This window comes from Equus asinus, chromosome 25 (assembly GCF_041296235.1).
Source record: "Equus asinus isolate D_3611 breed Donkey chromosome 25, EquAss-T2T_v2, whole genome shotgun sequence".
Taxonomy (NCBI): Eukaryota; Metazoa; Chordata; class Mammalia; order Perissodactyla; family Equidae; genus Equus; species Equus asinus.
In genome coordinates, this window is record NC_091814.1 from 49,396,891 (window position 1) to 49,414,241 (window position 17,351).

Consider the following 17,351-nt stretch of genomic DNA (forward strand, 5'->3'; position numbering starts at 1 on the left):
AAAGGATGTGATGAAAACGAAGTTTCCCTCCCCGACCCCTTTCCTCTGTGGAGACAACCAATAGCTTCCTGCGCATCCTTTTAACTATATTCTACAATATTTTCTCTCTCTCTCTCAATTCCTTCTCTGTACATAATAGAACACAACGTTCTACAACTTTTTTTTTAAGCTTCACATTAACTTGACTATCCTTTCAGTGCCTTAAAGACCTTACTCTTTTTCCTGGCTGTATAACGTTCCAGTGGAAGGGTGTATCATGCTTGTTTTTGAAGGGAGTTGGGGTGTCTGACTCTCTCACTCCTGAGCTTGTCTCGTTTTTCCTCTTTTTTCTTTGCATTCATATTGGTTTAGGGAAGTGTGCTCGGGAAATGATCCTGGACAAGCCTGGCAGGCCTCGGGTGAGGGGCTGACTTCCTACCTGCGGGAGTGCTGTATCCAGGAGTCGTCCACCGGTGGCGGCGCTGGGGTGAACGTAGTGGCGGTGTTGATGTCGCCAATGATCACAAGGGCTTCTTTAAGGGCCTGGTACATTCGAAGCATCTCGTCCCGGCGCTGAGCCTGCTCAGCAGATTCCTCCATCAGAGTATTTTGGTCCTCTGAAGAATATAACTGTGCTAGGAGCTCTGAATTGATGAAATCTTTAACCTGTAAGGTCACCACAGAAAAGTAAAAATGGGAATGAATGAGCAATCGAATGATAAACTGGCTCAGAGCCTGTGGACAAAGTCCACAGAAGTCCACTCTGGGAAAAGGATGCATCACGTATCTGTTTGCTCTTTTCTTTAGTATGCCCCAACCCTCAGTACTGGTACCAGTAACAGTTTTCCCCTCTGTCTTATGGCTGTTGACACTAAAGGAAGACAAAGATTAGTTGAAAAGAGGGCCAAACCCTGCCCTCGCCAGAACAGGGCCTGTTGGCTGTGCAAGCATTTCCACGATGTCTGAGGCTGCTTGGCTTGGAGACAAGGGAAGGTACCAGGAGGTAAGCAGCAATATTTTCAACAGGAAACCATGAGGTAAAGAGACCCGTGCAACAACACAAGTTACCCATTCCTTGACCTAGCTTTTACCAAAATTGCTGCGATACTATCAAGACCCCAGATTTCAACATCATCTCAAAAGGAATTAGCTTCAATAAGTGAATATTTATTAAATACAGAACCTTATATAGTTATGCAAGTTGATTTACAAAAAAGAGTGATACACTCTCTGCTGTCTAGAAATTTACAATAGAAGCTATTTAACAGTGATGAGGACTGATGTGAGGTTCCATAGTTAACAGATATACAGAAACAAACTGAAGTATGAACAATATGTATAAGCCTTCGGGGAGGGGCATTTTGTAGCAGGATGAGAATGGAGTGGATGCATGTGTTGCACAGCACTGATGGAGAGAGCATCCACTGCCATATTTCATCACATCTAAGGCAACATGGATTTCAAGACAGACCCCTATCTTATGTGCCACTAAGAAAGGAAAAAGCATCATCAATTAAACTATGACAGAATGCCAAGATGCCATTGAGTATAACATGCATCATGTCAGAAATACTAAAAGTGAAAAAAGTGAATGTGAGAATCAATTAAATATTCTATGTTCCAAGTGTTTTCACAAGCTATCTGACTTAATTCTCACCAAATACTTAGGAAACATGTATTATTATCCCGATTTTATAGATGAAGATACTGAAGTTCAGAGAGTTTAGGTAATTTGCTCAAAGTCACACAGCCTTAAGTTGAACCCCAAATCTTCTGACTTGAAGCCAGCACTCTTTCCAGTACTCCATTACCCCACTTTTTAGGGGGCTTAGAAAAGACAATTTGTGTTTAAGTAATATTATTTTAGAGTGGCACAGCAAGTATGCCAACTAACGAGCCTAGAAAAATAAACCAACTTGGGCTTTTCAGTTTCTCTGTTAAAAGAGAAACCCAACACTTATCTGGAGTCACTGGATACCTCTAAGAAAGGCCAAAGGCAACAGAATACCTGTCAGATGCTCAGAACTCCTGGGTTGTAGATAAATTTGTAACTCAGGAGAGGACAAGAGTCTAAAACACACAGCTTCATGATTTTTTGAAGGTACAAAAACATGTAAATAATTCCTCTCATCAGAAAATTCAGCTCAATCATAGCTTCACTGTGGTGAAATAAAAAGTATTCTCTGCACATATTTTCGAAACCAAGAATGACTCAAACAAGGAAGTAATCTAATATACAAGATGTAGTCAGGCAACTGTCCGGTAGAGTAGATTTATGTGTAATTGTTGTGGAAGGTAAATTTGGCCAGGTAACCTGGGGCCAGATGTGAAGGCCTTGAACGCCAAGGAAAAGTGTTTGAACATTATCCATTTGGCAATGGGGAGCCATGGAAGGCTTTTAAGCAAGTGAAACAATAAAAGAGAGTTTTAAGAAAGTTAATCGGGCTGTGACGGGACAAGAATTTGGAAGGGTGGTAGTGGAGATAAAGAAATCTGTTAGAAGACTACTGTAGATCATTTATGAGATGATAAGGGTTCAATTTACCAAGTTTGCAGTGGAATAGAAAAGGCGGGCATATATAAATGACATTATAAAGGATGAACCGCCCCGACTTGGTGCTGTTTTCACGTGAAGGGCAAGGAAGAAAGGAGCAAAAACACCTCAAGCACTGAGGTTTGGGTGAGTGGGGACACAGGACATCAGAAGTCAAGAAGGCAAGTCAGATTTGGAGGAAAGACAGTAAATTTGGCTTAAAGAATATTTCATTCCCCTCCCTGAAGATTTATTTACTTCTAAACACACTTGCAGGTACCCAAGGAGTCACGCACATTTGCACAAATCTTCCACCGTTGGGCGTGTGTGTGCACTTGGATAGGTGGTGTTAAGTCCAGACGTCAAACCAGACGCCTTTCCTGGCTGGCATTGACCGTCTGCTGGGTTAAGCTCTTTTGAAGCTTTACATCTTACTGGAGTATCACTTAGAATCTATTAAACACAATTTAAAAGAAGATCCTTCCAAGAATAGATTTAAAGCAGATCTGAATTAAGAAGCAACTGTCAAACAAACCACAAAGTAAAATAAGAAGGCCTGTTTGAGCATTCTGATCAAAGATCTGCCGTGAATCAACTCTTCCAGAGCAAAATGTTACACACTAAACTTGCCACTCTCCGAAAGATTTGGCAATGTTCTAAAAGAACGTGAGTATCATTAGCACGAGAGCAAACGGCAGTACGGCACAGTGGTTAAGAACGTAGCTTTGGAATCGACAGCTCTGAGTTTGAACTCTGAGTTTGAGCTGACTCCAACACTTACTGTTCTTGGGCAAAGAACTCAGCCTCTTTGAGTCTCAGGTTCCTGGAGTGTACAGTGACAATAATGGTTGTAGCTGCCTCAGGAGCTGTTGTGAGGATTAAGTGAAAGAATGAATATAAATTGCCTAGCACGATGCCTAGCGTTTGGTTAGCGCTCCAGAAACAAAAGCTGTTCTTGTTACAGTATAGAGGCTAACCTGGCATTAGGTATGTGGAGGCAGAGGAACAAAGAGGAAGCCATTGCAATGGTGCAGGCAGCAAGTGACACAGTTCAATACAGAGCATGGGCTAACATTTTATTTTGCACTTAAGCAAAATTTTTCCAAGACTGTTCTCTTCCTGCTAACCTAGCTTTGTGATGCTACTGGAACAAAGGTAGGGGCACTTCGGGGAGTTTCCAGACACTTTGGGGACTTTCTGAGCAGTCTGTATGTGAGCGGTACAAATATTTAAATCAAGGATTCTGCAGGACAATTAGAGGCCAAGTGGATCCCTTTTAGATGATAGCATTTAGAAAATACCTAATTACACTTGGATGTGAGATTTGAAATAACATTTATGCTTTTAATTAGAACACCTTAGAACCTATACATCTTTGTAGGGTTCACAAAAAAATTCTCACACACCAAACCTCCTTCCAGTTCAAACTCTGCAGGCTGGATAAACAGGCATTACTGCGCCGTGTCGTTCTGCTCAGTGTAAAGGAATGCGAGGTCATTAAAAACGTTCCACATGTTTTCCTCGCTTGCTGCTTTAACCCTTCTCTAGCAACCTGTAAGATTTTTGCACCTTAAACCTCCTTTGTCTTTATTACTACGACCATTTTAAAGCCTTCACATATAAAAGAGACATTTCTGGGCTTTTCATACAATTAATTCAGTGCCTAAGGAGACCATTGCCTTAAACTCTCTTTGTGTCCAGCTGGGAGGGTCACAGAATGGAACACAGTGATGGCTCTCATTCACAGCAATACACATATGAAAATTTAATTGAGAAGTTTAAACTTGCTTAGTTTTGGAGAGAGGCTTGGTTAGAACTGTGTGATTCTTTGAGATCTCACAATTCTCTCATTTCTCCTTAAGCCTCCGTTCCATTTCCCAGAGATTTAGCTCTGCTAGAGACCAACGAGGTTTTCCTTCTTTAAAAAGTAAAATCATTTGACTCACAAACATAACGTCGAGCAAAACAAGTTAGACACAAAAAAGCATGGCCTGGAGGACTGCGAAGTTCAAGGACAGGCAGAACCAATCCCTCGTGTAAGAACTCAGGAGCGTTACCCTTGGCGGGGAGCGATGGAGGTGCAGGAGCGAGAATGGGCTTCTGGGTCCTGGTCGTGATCTGTTTCTTGAGCAGGATGCTGAATTCTTGACCCATGGAAACAAATCAATGCTCTGGTATTTAAGATGTACTTTCCCCTCAAATAATGAACATTTAAAAGAACACTACTTCGTACACATTTAAGTCATAGTAAGTTTTGAAACGAGGGCACATGTTACTAATTTTCCACCAAAGCGCAAATGGGCAAGGAGAGTGCCTGTGGATCTCCAGGGGTCCAGGGGTTCAGGCTGCAGCCACACGCCAAGTGTGAAATGCCTCTGGGTTTCATATTTGGTTCTTAAAAAGTTTCATAAAAACTTTACATTCTATTTTGTATTATCTGGGTTTGTTTGAGTACGAGGAACAAAGTGAGTGGCACACTTTTAGAATAAAGCTGGATCCACTTTCTCGATTCTCTGATGGAGAGCTTCTGGGGGGGTGAGCTACAGAGAAGCAGCCATCAAAATGTGCTTGCCATGGGGTGTCATGTGTGTGTTAACTTTCAAGTCCTGGACAAAACTCTGCTCTTTGACTGTAGCCCGGCCAGAACGACCGCCTGTCATAAACTTGCTATTTCTTTGTGCCGCTGTTACCTGGTATGTTTAAGCAATGAAACAGCTGCTGCATTTCAATAGACAAAGGCTTACAGTATGTCTGAGGCAAGGCATTTATTGCTGGCTTTAAACTTCTTAAACAATTCCATATGGAGGCTTGAGTGGCAGAACACTTAATGTAAACTTTCAAAGGAAACTGCCCACCGAATTCTGAACTTTATGAAGGTTGGCTGAAACATATTCTTTTTCAGACGGCAGAGTCGCCGTTCCCATATCAAAGAGGAGAGGCCGCAACACGGCTTTCCACAGTGATGGTCCACAAACTGAGGACCCCGTGTGAGGCATTTATCGGTTCTGGAGGAACAACTAGCTTTTTCGCCCAAAGCCATTGATAAAAGCAGCAGGGTTAAGTGGATGGAATTTAGAATGAGGAGTCAAAGTATTCGTTTTCTGGTTGTGATTTGATGATTAATTTCCCTCGCTTGAAGATCTCTTCACTGTAAAGCACCTAAAAATCAGCACACAGGCACGACACAGCCGTGCAGTCGTGTCTCTGTTCCTTGAACTCGACGGGGTGCTTCAGAAAGCACAGAAAGGGCTCTGACGCCCTGTACGTTAAGATGCCACGAGAATATGAGTACGTTTAAAAAAAAGAGATTTCTATTTTTACATATGCATACATAATTATATACATAATTTTAAAATATATATGTTATATATAAAAACTGTATTTTTTACATATATAGTAAAAAAGAAGATAACATAATACGCAAAGAAATGCTGTCATCCTAGATATGGAAAACTATTTTCTGGTAGATATGAACAGTTAAATTTCAAACAAAGGCAACCGTGATTTCATAAGAATCCAGCCTTACAGGATGTTTTTGCTTTCTCCGTATTCCTATTAAGTCTGTGCTTCAAGCTTTGACCTAACTAAGTCTCCTTCCTCATGACTCGGTCTCTCAAGACAGCTCGCAGAGCCTCCCCTCCGTGGGGAGCACCGTGTGTGTGTGTGTGTGTGTGGTGGGGGGGTCAGCCATGTCGCCGTGAAAGCAAGCAGGCACACCCAGAGGACTGCGGGCGCTCACCCCGCCCGTTTCTTTGTGGATGTGTGGATGTTTTTCTTGAGAAGGTGAAAGTAGGATAGATTTGCAATAGGGTCTTTTTTTTTCCTTTTAACTAATTTGTGTCAAGCTACGCCTCACAGCTATAGACAGGAAGCGCGACTTCCTGTGCTGATGATTTAACGCTGTGCAGAGCAGAGCAGCGTTTGAACTGATGGCAGCACTAATGACTCTCGGTAAAGCAGTGAAAGATAAATGATGCTTAATCAGGAGAATGTTTAAATAAGCAAGTGCCTGGATATACCACGGCAAAACAACCTGAACTCATTTAAGTAAAGTTAAGAGGGTAACTTTAAAAATACACAGACTATTTATTTAGTACTTTATATTTTTCAAAATGGCATATAGTCCCATTAATTATGTTCTCTGACATTTCTGTGAGGCAGCTCAGTGTTCTTCCTGCCGTTTCAGAAGTGACTGACTTCAGCTCAGAGGGGCCAAATGATTTGCTTCAGGTCACACAGCAGGCCATTGACCAAGCAGAAGAATACAATTCATGGTTTCCAAATTTCCAATATTGTGCTTACCTGCTGCTGCTATGTCAAAGCATCCTACTAACCTTGTCTGAATACACGAAATGTGCAGGAAAATAGACTTAGTTAAAAACACGACTCTTCACAGGAGTGCTGGGGGCTTCTTACAGTCAAGGAAGGTATAGATCATGAAGAACAAATGGATTTTCATATTTAGAAATACAATTTTGAAAGGAATCTTGAGTTACAGATAAAGGCTATTTAGAGTTCTTAGATAGGTAGCCATATTAGTTTCTTACAATTATATTTTTTATATTCCTTCCACATATACTATTTTCTGGAACAAATCCTTAAGCCAGGTACTTTTTCTATGATTAGCATTCTACATATGGAGGAAATAGATGCAAAGAAGTTAAGTGACTTGCCTTAGGGTCAACAGTCTGTTGCAGAACCAGGTTTAACATCCAGCTTCCTCCCGACTTCTAGGTGGGGCTCTTTTCAGTACTTTGCCATGTAATCTTTATTTGTCCCAAGCAAATGCTCATAATAGATCATTGATTTAAGTAAGAAGGTGTCCTTAGAAGATAACTAGGAATAAAGCTTTTCAAGTCTCAGAAAAGCCTGCTATAAAACACCCCATTATAACCTATCTTATCTAAAAGATAATTTCTCAAATAACTTGTGGTAATTCGTACTTTAATAAAGTAGCCACCAAAAGAACCAAATCTCCCACGTGATTTAAGTATCATAGCCTGACTACTATAAAAATAACCTTGAGGAGGAAGAGATTCTATAGGATGTAGATCAGTCGATGGCTAGTCCAGTAGGACATTTTGAGGTTTGTGGCTATATCATCCTTACCTTAGAAAAGGAAACTTGGCTGACTTTGTATCCAAGGAAATAGGGCAAAAAGTCCTTTCCCAGGCTAAAATAGCATTCCGTAGTTTTAGAAGTGAAAAGTCACATTAACATATAACATATATGTGTGTGTGTTCCCACGCATGTGTGTATGTGTGTGTAGAAGAGAATCACTATCTTTCGCCTTCAATCTTAAAGTCTAGGAGCCAGGGCATCTGGTTTTATTGCTGTTTTTGCAACTAATTTCTACCCTGACCATAGCTATGGTATTTTTGCTTTACTTTAATGTAAGCAAATTCACACCCTTCTAAAGGAAACAGCCAACAGGGAATACCACATTACCATAGCTCGAAGTTTTATGTTTTCTCTCCTAAATTTTCTTTCACTGGTCAGTCACTGACCACTTGTAATGGAAAATGATGAACCTGGATAATAGGTATCTCAGCCATCCAGAAAATAACACAAAGAAACTCAAGAAAATGGGAGAAATTTCCACACTAGGATGGGTTAGAAGTTAAAATGAGACAGTTTACAATCACTTACATTATTGATCATAAGGTGCATTATCGTTTTTGGAATTAGATCTCGGATACATTTGTTGATAATAGACATGTAGGAGTCTACGAGGTTGCGAATGGTCTCCACTTGCCTCTCCAGTTGCGGGTCCATCGAAAAGTTTTCTGCTTGGCCATTCTCATCGCTTTCAGTCTGACAGAAAGGAACGAAAACATGGATTATTTCACATTCGTTCAGAAGAAAAAAAACACCATACATCATCAGATGACCAACTTCCATTTACTGTATTTGGCGTTACACTACTAGATGGTAAAATCTTTATCTCATTGCACATCCGTTAATTCTGAAAAGAGATCAGAAGCATGCGGTTATTATTCTACTTTTCACCTGCCACAATCTAGGAAAAGCAAGTATTCTAATTCTGAATGAATGTTGAGATGAGTATCCAGATAAACAGTGCACTTAACAACATACCTCCAGAGAACAATCTAATCTTAAGCCATTTGCAAGCTGGCCAGAGAACTGAATCCAAACATAGGCTGCAGATGTAAACCTCTGGGAGGTGTCTCCAGGGATTCCAGACCTTAGAAATAACCTTGGTGTTGTTCCGGAACTCCTAGGTCTGTTCTGGAATGGATCAGCATTTGGATCAGCCCAGACTTAAAACTAAATCTCCCAGGCCTGGCCTGAAGCTAAAATAAGAGATCTAGAGGATAATTCATTTCTCCATGCACTTGCTGGAATTTGTTATGTAAATGCATGCTTCTGTCATCACTACCAAAGGCTGGCTCCATTGTGAAAAACCTACAATTTTAACTTCCAACTTGTTATTCTTTGAATAAAACAGAACACATCTATACACAAAGAATTTATTTGTGCAACATGAGAGAAGCATCTGTTTTCTATACTATGGGACTTGAGTTAATTAATTTTGGCTTATCCACCAGAGGCTGGGCTGGAATGGCATCTTCATCATTAAGGGCTGACCTATTGGCTTGGCATTGAAATCAATTTAGAACAAATGGTCTCCATTTCAAGTCAGGTTGAACCATCTAAGCCCCAGAACATGATACAAATATTGTTAGTGGTCTGGCTACTTTCTAGCATTTGGAAAGATTTAATTATGAATGCAAAAAAAAAAAAAAGGAAATAATTTATTGCTTCCAATGTGGACATGAAGTACTTTTCTTTGGAAATGTACCTACTTTGATCTGCCAGGTTCTCAATCATGCAATCAGTTCTAGGCAAGGCACTGAGCTAACAAGCTTAAATGGATCTGTAAATGACAAGCTTCTCCTCTGAATCAATATGCATGTGTGAAAGGCATATCTGTAGGCCACAAAATCAACAACAAAGATAGAAATTGCTTCTAATCATTTATATAGGTTTCTCTTGCTCAGAAACATCCAACGTGTTAAAAAAATGTTGAAATATGTGCTCACTCTAAAAGACAGCAGCCATTTTCCAGTCCTGAGAGTATGACCCCATGCTTCAGGGTGACAGCTGGAGGACATTTTTGAGGCATCTTACTGCTACTAAAGCAAGGGAGAGGATTGGAAGTGTCAAAAATGACAGTTGTTGCCTTACACCATTTCCTTTTAAATGGTCTTTGGTCACTGAAAGAAAGAATTAAATCAAGTCTTGCGTTGTTCTTTATTTTTATTATTAATTTGTGATATAAGCACCGTAGGACCTGGGATAAATAGGAAAAAAGCTAAGACCATAAAGTGGTCAGGTGACAGAAGGACGGTCAGCTGCGGTAATGAAAAAATCAGACCTGTTCCCGAACTTCTTTGCAGAGCATTAGAAACCACTGTGAATGTACGCCACGCTGAGCCCAAATTCTAAGAATCAGTGGTCACTGTGATGTTTTAAGAGTATTGTAGTTGAAAGCGAAAACTTTAGGTTCAAATTCAGGTCTGTCATGTACTGGCTGCATGGCCACACTTCAGTTGCTTGATGTAACTGAGACTCAGCTTCTCCATCTTTAAAATGGGGACACACTTCCCTGGAAAACTTAGGGAAGCTGAATAAGATATATGAAATGACCTAGCCAAGGGCCTCATGGGCACTCCATAAATGCTAGTTTCCTTCTTTTCTTTCCGAATAAGAGTGAGAGAGCTGCTTGATCTCAGCACACATTATGGAAACACCTCCATGTTTTCTGCAAGCTGGTCCGGTTGCCTGGAAGCCTCTCCTCCCACCTGTGAAGACCTTTCATCTTTCAAAGCCTCTTTCGCCATCAGCTCTTCTAGACAAGCTCCCAATGGCCCTCCGACTCTCTATCTCTCCCACGTCTGTTCTTCATCTGTGTCTTGTACTCACTTTTGTTATTTAATACCCAGCCTAGTTTTATGCTTCTCCCCCTCTTAGGCTCCAGGGCCTTGTTTCTCTCTCCCTTCTCAGCACCTAGAACAGAGCCTGTTACACTGGAGAAGGAGGAGAAGGAGGAGCAGTTAACACTACACAAGTGTTTACCTAAATCAAGGAAGCTGCCCCAGTGCATTTCAGGGTCTCCAAGAATGCCTGCTCGTTAGAGAAATTGGAGACCAGAGAAACTCCAAGGTGATGAATTAGAATCCACTACTATTTGATAATGGTTAAGATGATAAAATGATTTTGAAATTAGGTATATAAATGAGAACGGATGACCTACAGCTTTGAGAGGAAAACATCTTTTGTATAAAGCAACATAAACCTCCATAATAGATACAACACAATTCAGTTTGTCTCTCTGATCTGAAATATACTGGGATTTTGCTATTGTATTTAACAGTAGGGGGTGATAGCATTTCAGCATCTACATACTACCTCTCCTAGAAACATTTACTGAGCACCTACTGTGTTCTAGGTACTGTGCTAAGCACCTTACCTAGAAGATCCACACCACAACCTTAGGAGGTGGGTACCATTGTTATTGTCACCCCACAGAAGAGTATGCTGAGGCTCTGAGAGCTGAAATTTGTTCAGTAAATGTAAGAAGAATTCAATATTAAAACAATTTCTTTTTTTCCTTAGGTATAAAAAAATCAAGAGGTATTATGAAACAATGAAACATCCATAATATATGAAGTCAGTTTCACAGATAAAATAAAGTAAAAAGGGTTTCTAGGAAAAAGATGTCATTGAAGTACTGATATTTGTAAAAAAATAATGGTTGAGCCAAAAGAGAAAAGCAGAATAAATAGTATTTATTAAAAGAAACTCTAGGAATATGAAATACTAGGAAAATTATATCACATCTATGTTTTCATATAGAAACACTGATTTGATTTTTTTGCTGAGGAAAATTCACCCTGAGCTAACATCTGTTGCCAATCCTCCTCATTTTTTTTTTTTTTTTTTTTTTTTTGCTTGAGGAAGATTAGCCCTGAGCTAACATCCGTGCCAATCTTCCTCCACTTTATATGTGGGTCACCTCAGCATGGCTGACGAGTGACGTAGGTGCGAGCCCAGATCTGAATCCGTAACCCCCCGCTGCCGAAGTGCAGCACGCTGAACCCGACCACCACGTCACGGGGCCCGCCCCTAGAAACACTGATTTTTCCCACTTCACACTATTCTTAACATTTAGCCTTGCTTTACTTTTTGCATATCAGAATATGCAAAAGATACTTTCACTTTTGAAACCAGATGTAATTAATAAGCAAGGTGTCAGAGTGTATGAAGAACACCGAACGGTTTAATTCTCAACATTTAAAAAAAAGAGAGAAGTGTTCCAGAATAACCAGTAAAACAATTTGAAATTCTCTTCAGCTTTTGGAAATACTAATAGACATGTGTTCGCATTGCAAATCTTAACTATTCTGATTATACCATGGACATGATGGGGTATTACAGAATTCAGAATGCAAATTTAATTTCTTTTCTGATTTTAGAAAGAAATAAGGCAGTAATTGCCCCTTCTAATATGTCTAAGATGGATGGGAAAGATGTACATAGACGCAATTTTTCTTTTAACTGAGAAATTGCAGAGCGCAAACGCTCCCTTCTCTCTAAGCCCACTTCTAAGCAAATTCTCTATCGTGCTCTCGTCTGCCTGTATACTGTGTATGACTATGTATTTTTTCTTTGTTTAAATTATAGGATTGCAACAGGATTCTTTGCAGGCTAAGCACTGAAGTGACAGCTGTTTATCATTATCCTCATCAAGGGAGTGTAAAATAAAAATAGTAATTTGTCTCTGATCTTCGAGGCAGAAAAGAGTGGTCTGCAAACATTTAACCTTTTATGTGCAGATTCATTGATGCTGTTTACAAAATGTGAAGAATATTGTGAAAACCAGCTTTCTTCTGAAAAGATACAATGGACAGGCCTTCCTATTGCAATTTTTTTTCTAAATAGCTTTTGAGAAATCTAATGCAAATTAAGCAATCAAAAAATAACAACTCAGCACTGCAAATGTGAAATGTTTAAAAAATTAATAGAACTTTCTTACGAAACTATTTGCACAGTATTCAAGAAACAGGCTGTTTTACAAGATTTTAAAGACAATACTTTAACAGGTGAGGGAACGAAACAGTTGAATCAGAAATAATTCCAACCATACCTTAAACCACCCATTATACAAGCTCTGGACTTGACTGGGATGTCTGCTTTTCCTATGTTTTGTTTTTGTCTCTTTCCTTTCCTTTTCTTACATCTCTTATTTAATATGTCATAGGCTTCTTTGAGGACCATCGAAACCACCTAAATAAAGCTGGTGACTGTGGCTCTTTAAAAGTGGAATAATAGATGTCCACAGTACCCTGGCAATAATGTGTACATAAACATAGTATAGAACTAATGGTGTTGCTGCGTCTCTTCTCACCAATGGAGAGCACTGGATGATAATCTATAGATTGACACGTCATCTTTCCAGATAACCAATGTTCACCCCTTTTGAAGCATCTTATTATTGTTATGCAATTCTCCACTACCTTAAACAAAGAGTAAAAAATATTATTTAACTTTTTCCTAGTGAGTCAGGTCGTCATTATGAAAATACTGTTACCATGGCACTGTAGCTTTGAATTGTCCAGCCCCACATTACGGAGAATGTTTCACTGAAAACCTTTCTCCACTCCCAGTCATTCACTTCCAATTTGCAGAAGCTGGAAAGACAGGCAACCAAACTTGTAAAAAGCTGGGAGAAACAAGCTCCAGAAAGCCTTTGAGGGTCATCTAGGCTGTAGTCTGGTGCTTCGCGAGAGGTCTTTCATTAATGAATTCAACAAATATTTGTTTAGTGTCTCGGGTGGACTATGAGAGATACAGAGGAAGTCTGAAACACACGCCTTGCTTGTGAGCCTATCCTCTGGCAGGGAGGACACGGTGAGAGATAAGTCAGTGAGTCAACGGATATGCCCATGAGCCCAAGGACGGCGGGCTTCAGGGGAGTCTCACGGATGGCAACGCTCGACATGGACCTTAAGTCTCCTTAGGTTGGATGTGATTTCAAAGACCAGAACTGAGGAAACATGTTCATGATTTTATCTCCAGTGCTTAGCAAGGTGCCCTACATATGGCAGGAGCTTCATGAAGTTGTGGAACAAATGAAGAAGAAAACCAATCCAGGCCATTTCCTGAGGGATTGAGTTTCTGTTTCAGAAGAAACCCGAGACTGAGCTCCAGGTAGCTGGGATGATGCTATACAGTCTGATCTCTCGGATTCCTAGAACTGAGTGCTCCACGTAGAGCCTCTTCTTCGCCTGGGCAGGATCAATAACTGTGGCATTCAGATTGCATTTCAACTGGTATAAAGATATTGGTGACTCTGTCTGAGGGTGCCTACAGATTCAGGCCGTGATTGTAGTCAAAATGCTGGGAAGCAAAGGGGGCATCGATTTGTATCTCCAATCTCCAAGAAACACCCATCATATAGGAGGAAAGGCTGAGCCCAGTCTGACCCAGGTTGGCCAGTGGGGAACCCTAAGTTAGCAGGCAGGACTCTGCTTCATCTGCTTATGTCCTTTTCATTTTTATTCTTCCTTGACTTTTCTCCTTTACTTGTTATTACCTTTTTATTCTCTGTTATTATAGCTTTTAGTCTATTTTCACCTCTAAATAGCATCAAAATAAACATTACAAAACTATGTAAAATTAATGCAGAGTTAAACAGTCATAAAAAAACCCTCAGGATTTTAAAGATACTTGCTTAAAAACAACAACAGGTCTATCTTAATTCTGATGTAGCATTGTATCTTTTTTTCAACTCCCATTCAGCCCAATAGCTACCTCACAGAGCGTATGCCTGTGTCGATGCCAGTGTATGTATAAGTCTAATAAATAACTCGGATGGTGACAGCAAGGAATAACTAGGACTTGGAGGAATAAGGGATGGGAGGACTTCCTTCATATAACTGACAGTCATTGCATTTGCATTTAGGATGTACTGAAACACTTGCTCTTATCTGCAACTAGCAAAAAGAAGTGTGGATAGGAAAATTCTTAGAGAAATCAGAAAACTTACGTACTCTGTCCTGAGGTCCTCCTAGAAGTTATAAAATTCCAATCTAACTTTAAATCTATCTGAAGGCCCGTATTACTTTATATAACAGATAAGAAAAGATTCCCATATCAAATATTTTAAACACATTATTGAACATTGCTATTTAAACAATCTTACTAGGAATTCTTTCTAAAACTATGAATATTTCTTCTTGGGAATTTCAATCTTCATAAACTGAGTTTGCTTACTATAAAACAACAACTTTTCATACAAACATTAAACGGTCTAAACAGAACAATGTAAATGGTTCCTTTAAAAATAACCACTCCCCTCACCACCATTTTTGGTTTTAGATAATATTAGTAATTTTGAATGGGCCAAAATTATTTTTCAAGTATTGACTATTGGGAAAGATATCTGTGTTTGTTTAAAATTTAGCTTTGCTATAAAGAAAACCCTTTTCCTAAAAATAACTGAGATTAGAATCAACTGATACAAAGTTCCTTTTTAGTGAAAAAAAAATCATGACATTTCTTTAAAATAGCAAAACAGGAACTGAAATATTTCCAAAGAGAAAAATCTCCAGAAAATGGAAACAGATAAAATTGAGGCTAAACGTAAAAACAATCTGTGATGGTTAATTTTATGTGTCAACTTAGCTGAGCCCTGGAGTACCCAGATATTTGGCACAAACATCATTCTGGTGCTTCTGTGAGTGTGTTTTCGGAAGAGATTAAGATTTAAATCGGTGGACTTTGAGTACAGTTGTCCCCCCTTATCCGCGGTTTCGATTTCCGCAGTTTCAGTCACTCACGGTCAACCATGGTCCGAAAATGTTAAATGGAAAATTCAGAAATAAACAGTCATAAGTTTTAAATTGTGTGCTGTTCTGAGTAGCATGGTGAAATCTCGTGCTGTCCCGCTCGCTCTCATCCGGATGTGCAACATCCTTTTGTCCAGCGCATCCACGCTGTATGTGCTCCCTGCCCGTTAGACGCTTCGTAGCTGTAGGTTATCAGATTGACCGTCACAGTATCGCAGTGCTTGTGCTCAAGTAACCCTTATTTTACTTAATAATGGTCCCAAAGCGCAAGAGTGGTGTCGCTGGCAATTCGGATATGCCAAAGAGAAGCCAGAAAGTCATAAAGGAGAAGCCTCCTTTAAGTGGAGAGGTGAAAGTTCTTGACTTAGTAAGGAAAGAAAAAAATCGTATGCTGAGGTTGCTAAGATCTACTTTTATTACAGTGTATTAATTGTTTTATTTTATTATTAGTTACTTCACTTTATTGCACTTCACAGATATTGCATTTTTTACAAGACCCTCCACCAGTAAAAAGATTACGACTTGCTGAAGGCTCAGATGATGGTTAACATTTCTTAGCAATAAAGTATTTTTAATTAAGGTATATAGACTGGGTTTTTTTAGACAATGCTATTGCACACTTAATAGACTACAGTATATTGTAAACATAAATTTTATATGCATTGGGAAACAAAAAAATCTGTTTGACTTGCTTTATTGCAATATTCGCTTTATGGCGGTGGTCTGGAGCCTAACCTGCAATATCTCTGAGGTATGACTGTATCATTATTAATCTTTTACTGTGCCTAATTTATAAGTTAAACTTTATTATAGGCAGGTATGTACAGGAAAAAACAGTATATATAGTCATGTGTTGCTTAAGAATGGGGATATGTTCTGAGAATTGTGGTGGTGTTCAAACATCATAGAGTGTATTTACACAAACCTAAATAGTATAGCCCACTACACACCTAGGCTATATGGGCCTAATTTTATGGGACCACTGTTGTATATGTGGTCTGTCGTTGACTGAAAGGTTGTTATGTGGCACGTGGCTATATAGGATTTGGTACTATCCTTGGTTTCAGGCATCCACTGCGGGTATTGGAATGTATACCCAGCAGAAAAGGGGAGACTACTGTAAAGTGGATTGCCCTCTATATTGTGGGTGGGCCGTATCTAATCAGTTGAAGGCACAAATAGATAAAAAAGACTGGCCTCCCCTAGCAAGAGGGAATTCTCCAGCAGACTGCCTTCAGACTTCATTTGCAACATGAGCTCTTTCTGGTTCTATGGCAGGGTGCTTTTGGATTCAAACTGGAACGACAGTTCTCCTGGTCTCCAGCCTGCCAGCTACCCTGCAGATTTGGGACTTGCCTGCCTTAATAATTATGTGAGTGAATTCTTTATAAAAACCATACACACACACACCCCTATTGGTTCTGTTTCTCTGGAGAACCCTGACTAACACACAGCCTCACTATAGATTATAAAGCAGTATGTGATTCAGTGTTACATGGCTTGGTGGAGTGTATAGGTGCTGTATGAATTCAGAGGAGATGAGGAAGGGCTGTGATGGGGAGTTACACTGGTCCTGCTCTAACGATTTATCTTCACTTCAAAGCATTTTCTGAGGGAGAGAGATGAGTCCAAAATAATCCATTGTCATTCTCTCTATTCCATCACAGGGTCTTGCTATCCCTCCTCTGTTGGTAGACCAAATATAAACTTGGGAAGCCTCTTCTCCCCCACTCTCAGTCCTGGTGGTTAGATGAGACTGCTCTGATCGGGCTGAGCTACTCTATATGCCCATCCAGTCTGGCCTCTGTGATGACAGAGATGGCATGTGACCAAGCAAAGCCAACCACAGCACATTTGCCGGAACTATTAGGAAGGAGAAACTTCCTTTCAGCTGGAATGAAAGCTTTTTAAGAAGAAGTCTGAAGACAAGCCTTCTTCAGAATGAAGAGGGGTCGAAACTGCCT

The 17,351-nt window shown here is 39.9% G+C and overlaps 1 protein-coding gene across 10 annotated transcripts in view; it reads right to left on the reverse strand.

Annotated features, from left to right (window-relative positions):
- DNM3 (dynamin 3) overlaps positions 1 to 17,351 on the reverse strand; it is a 510,735-nt gene that overhangs the window by 29,718 nt on the left and 463,666 nt on the right. For all 10 annotated transcript variants that reach the window (XM_044757592.2, XM_044757590.2, XM_070498083.1 and 7 more), the window contains 2 exons: positions 8,162 to 8,326; positions 419 to 645 (listed from right to left, as the gene is read on the reverse strand). In XM_044757592.2, coding sequence (XP_044613527.2) covers positions 419 to 645; positions 8,162 to 8,326 — 392 coding nt within the window. The remainder of the gene's footprint in view (positions 1 to 418; positions 646 to 8,161; positions 8,327 to 17,351) is intronic.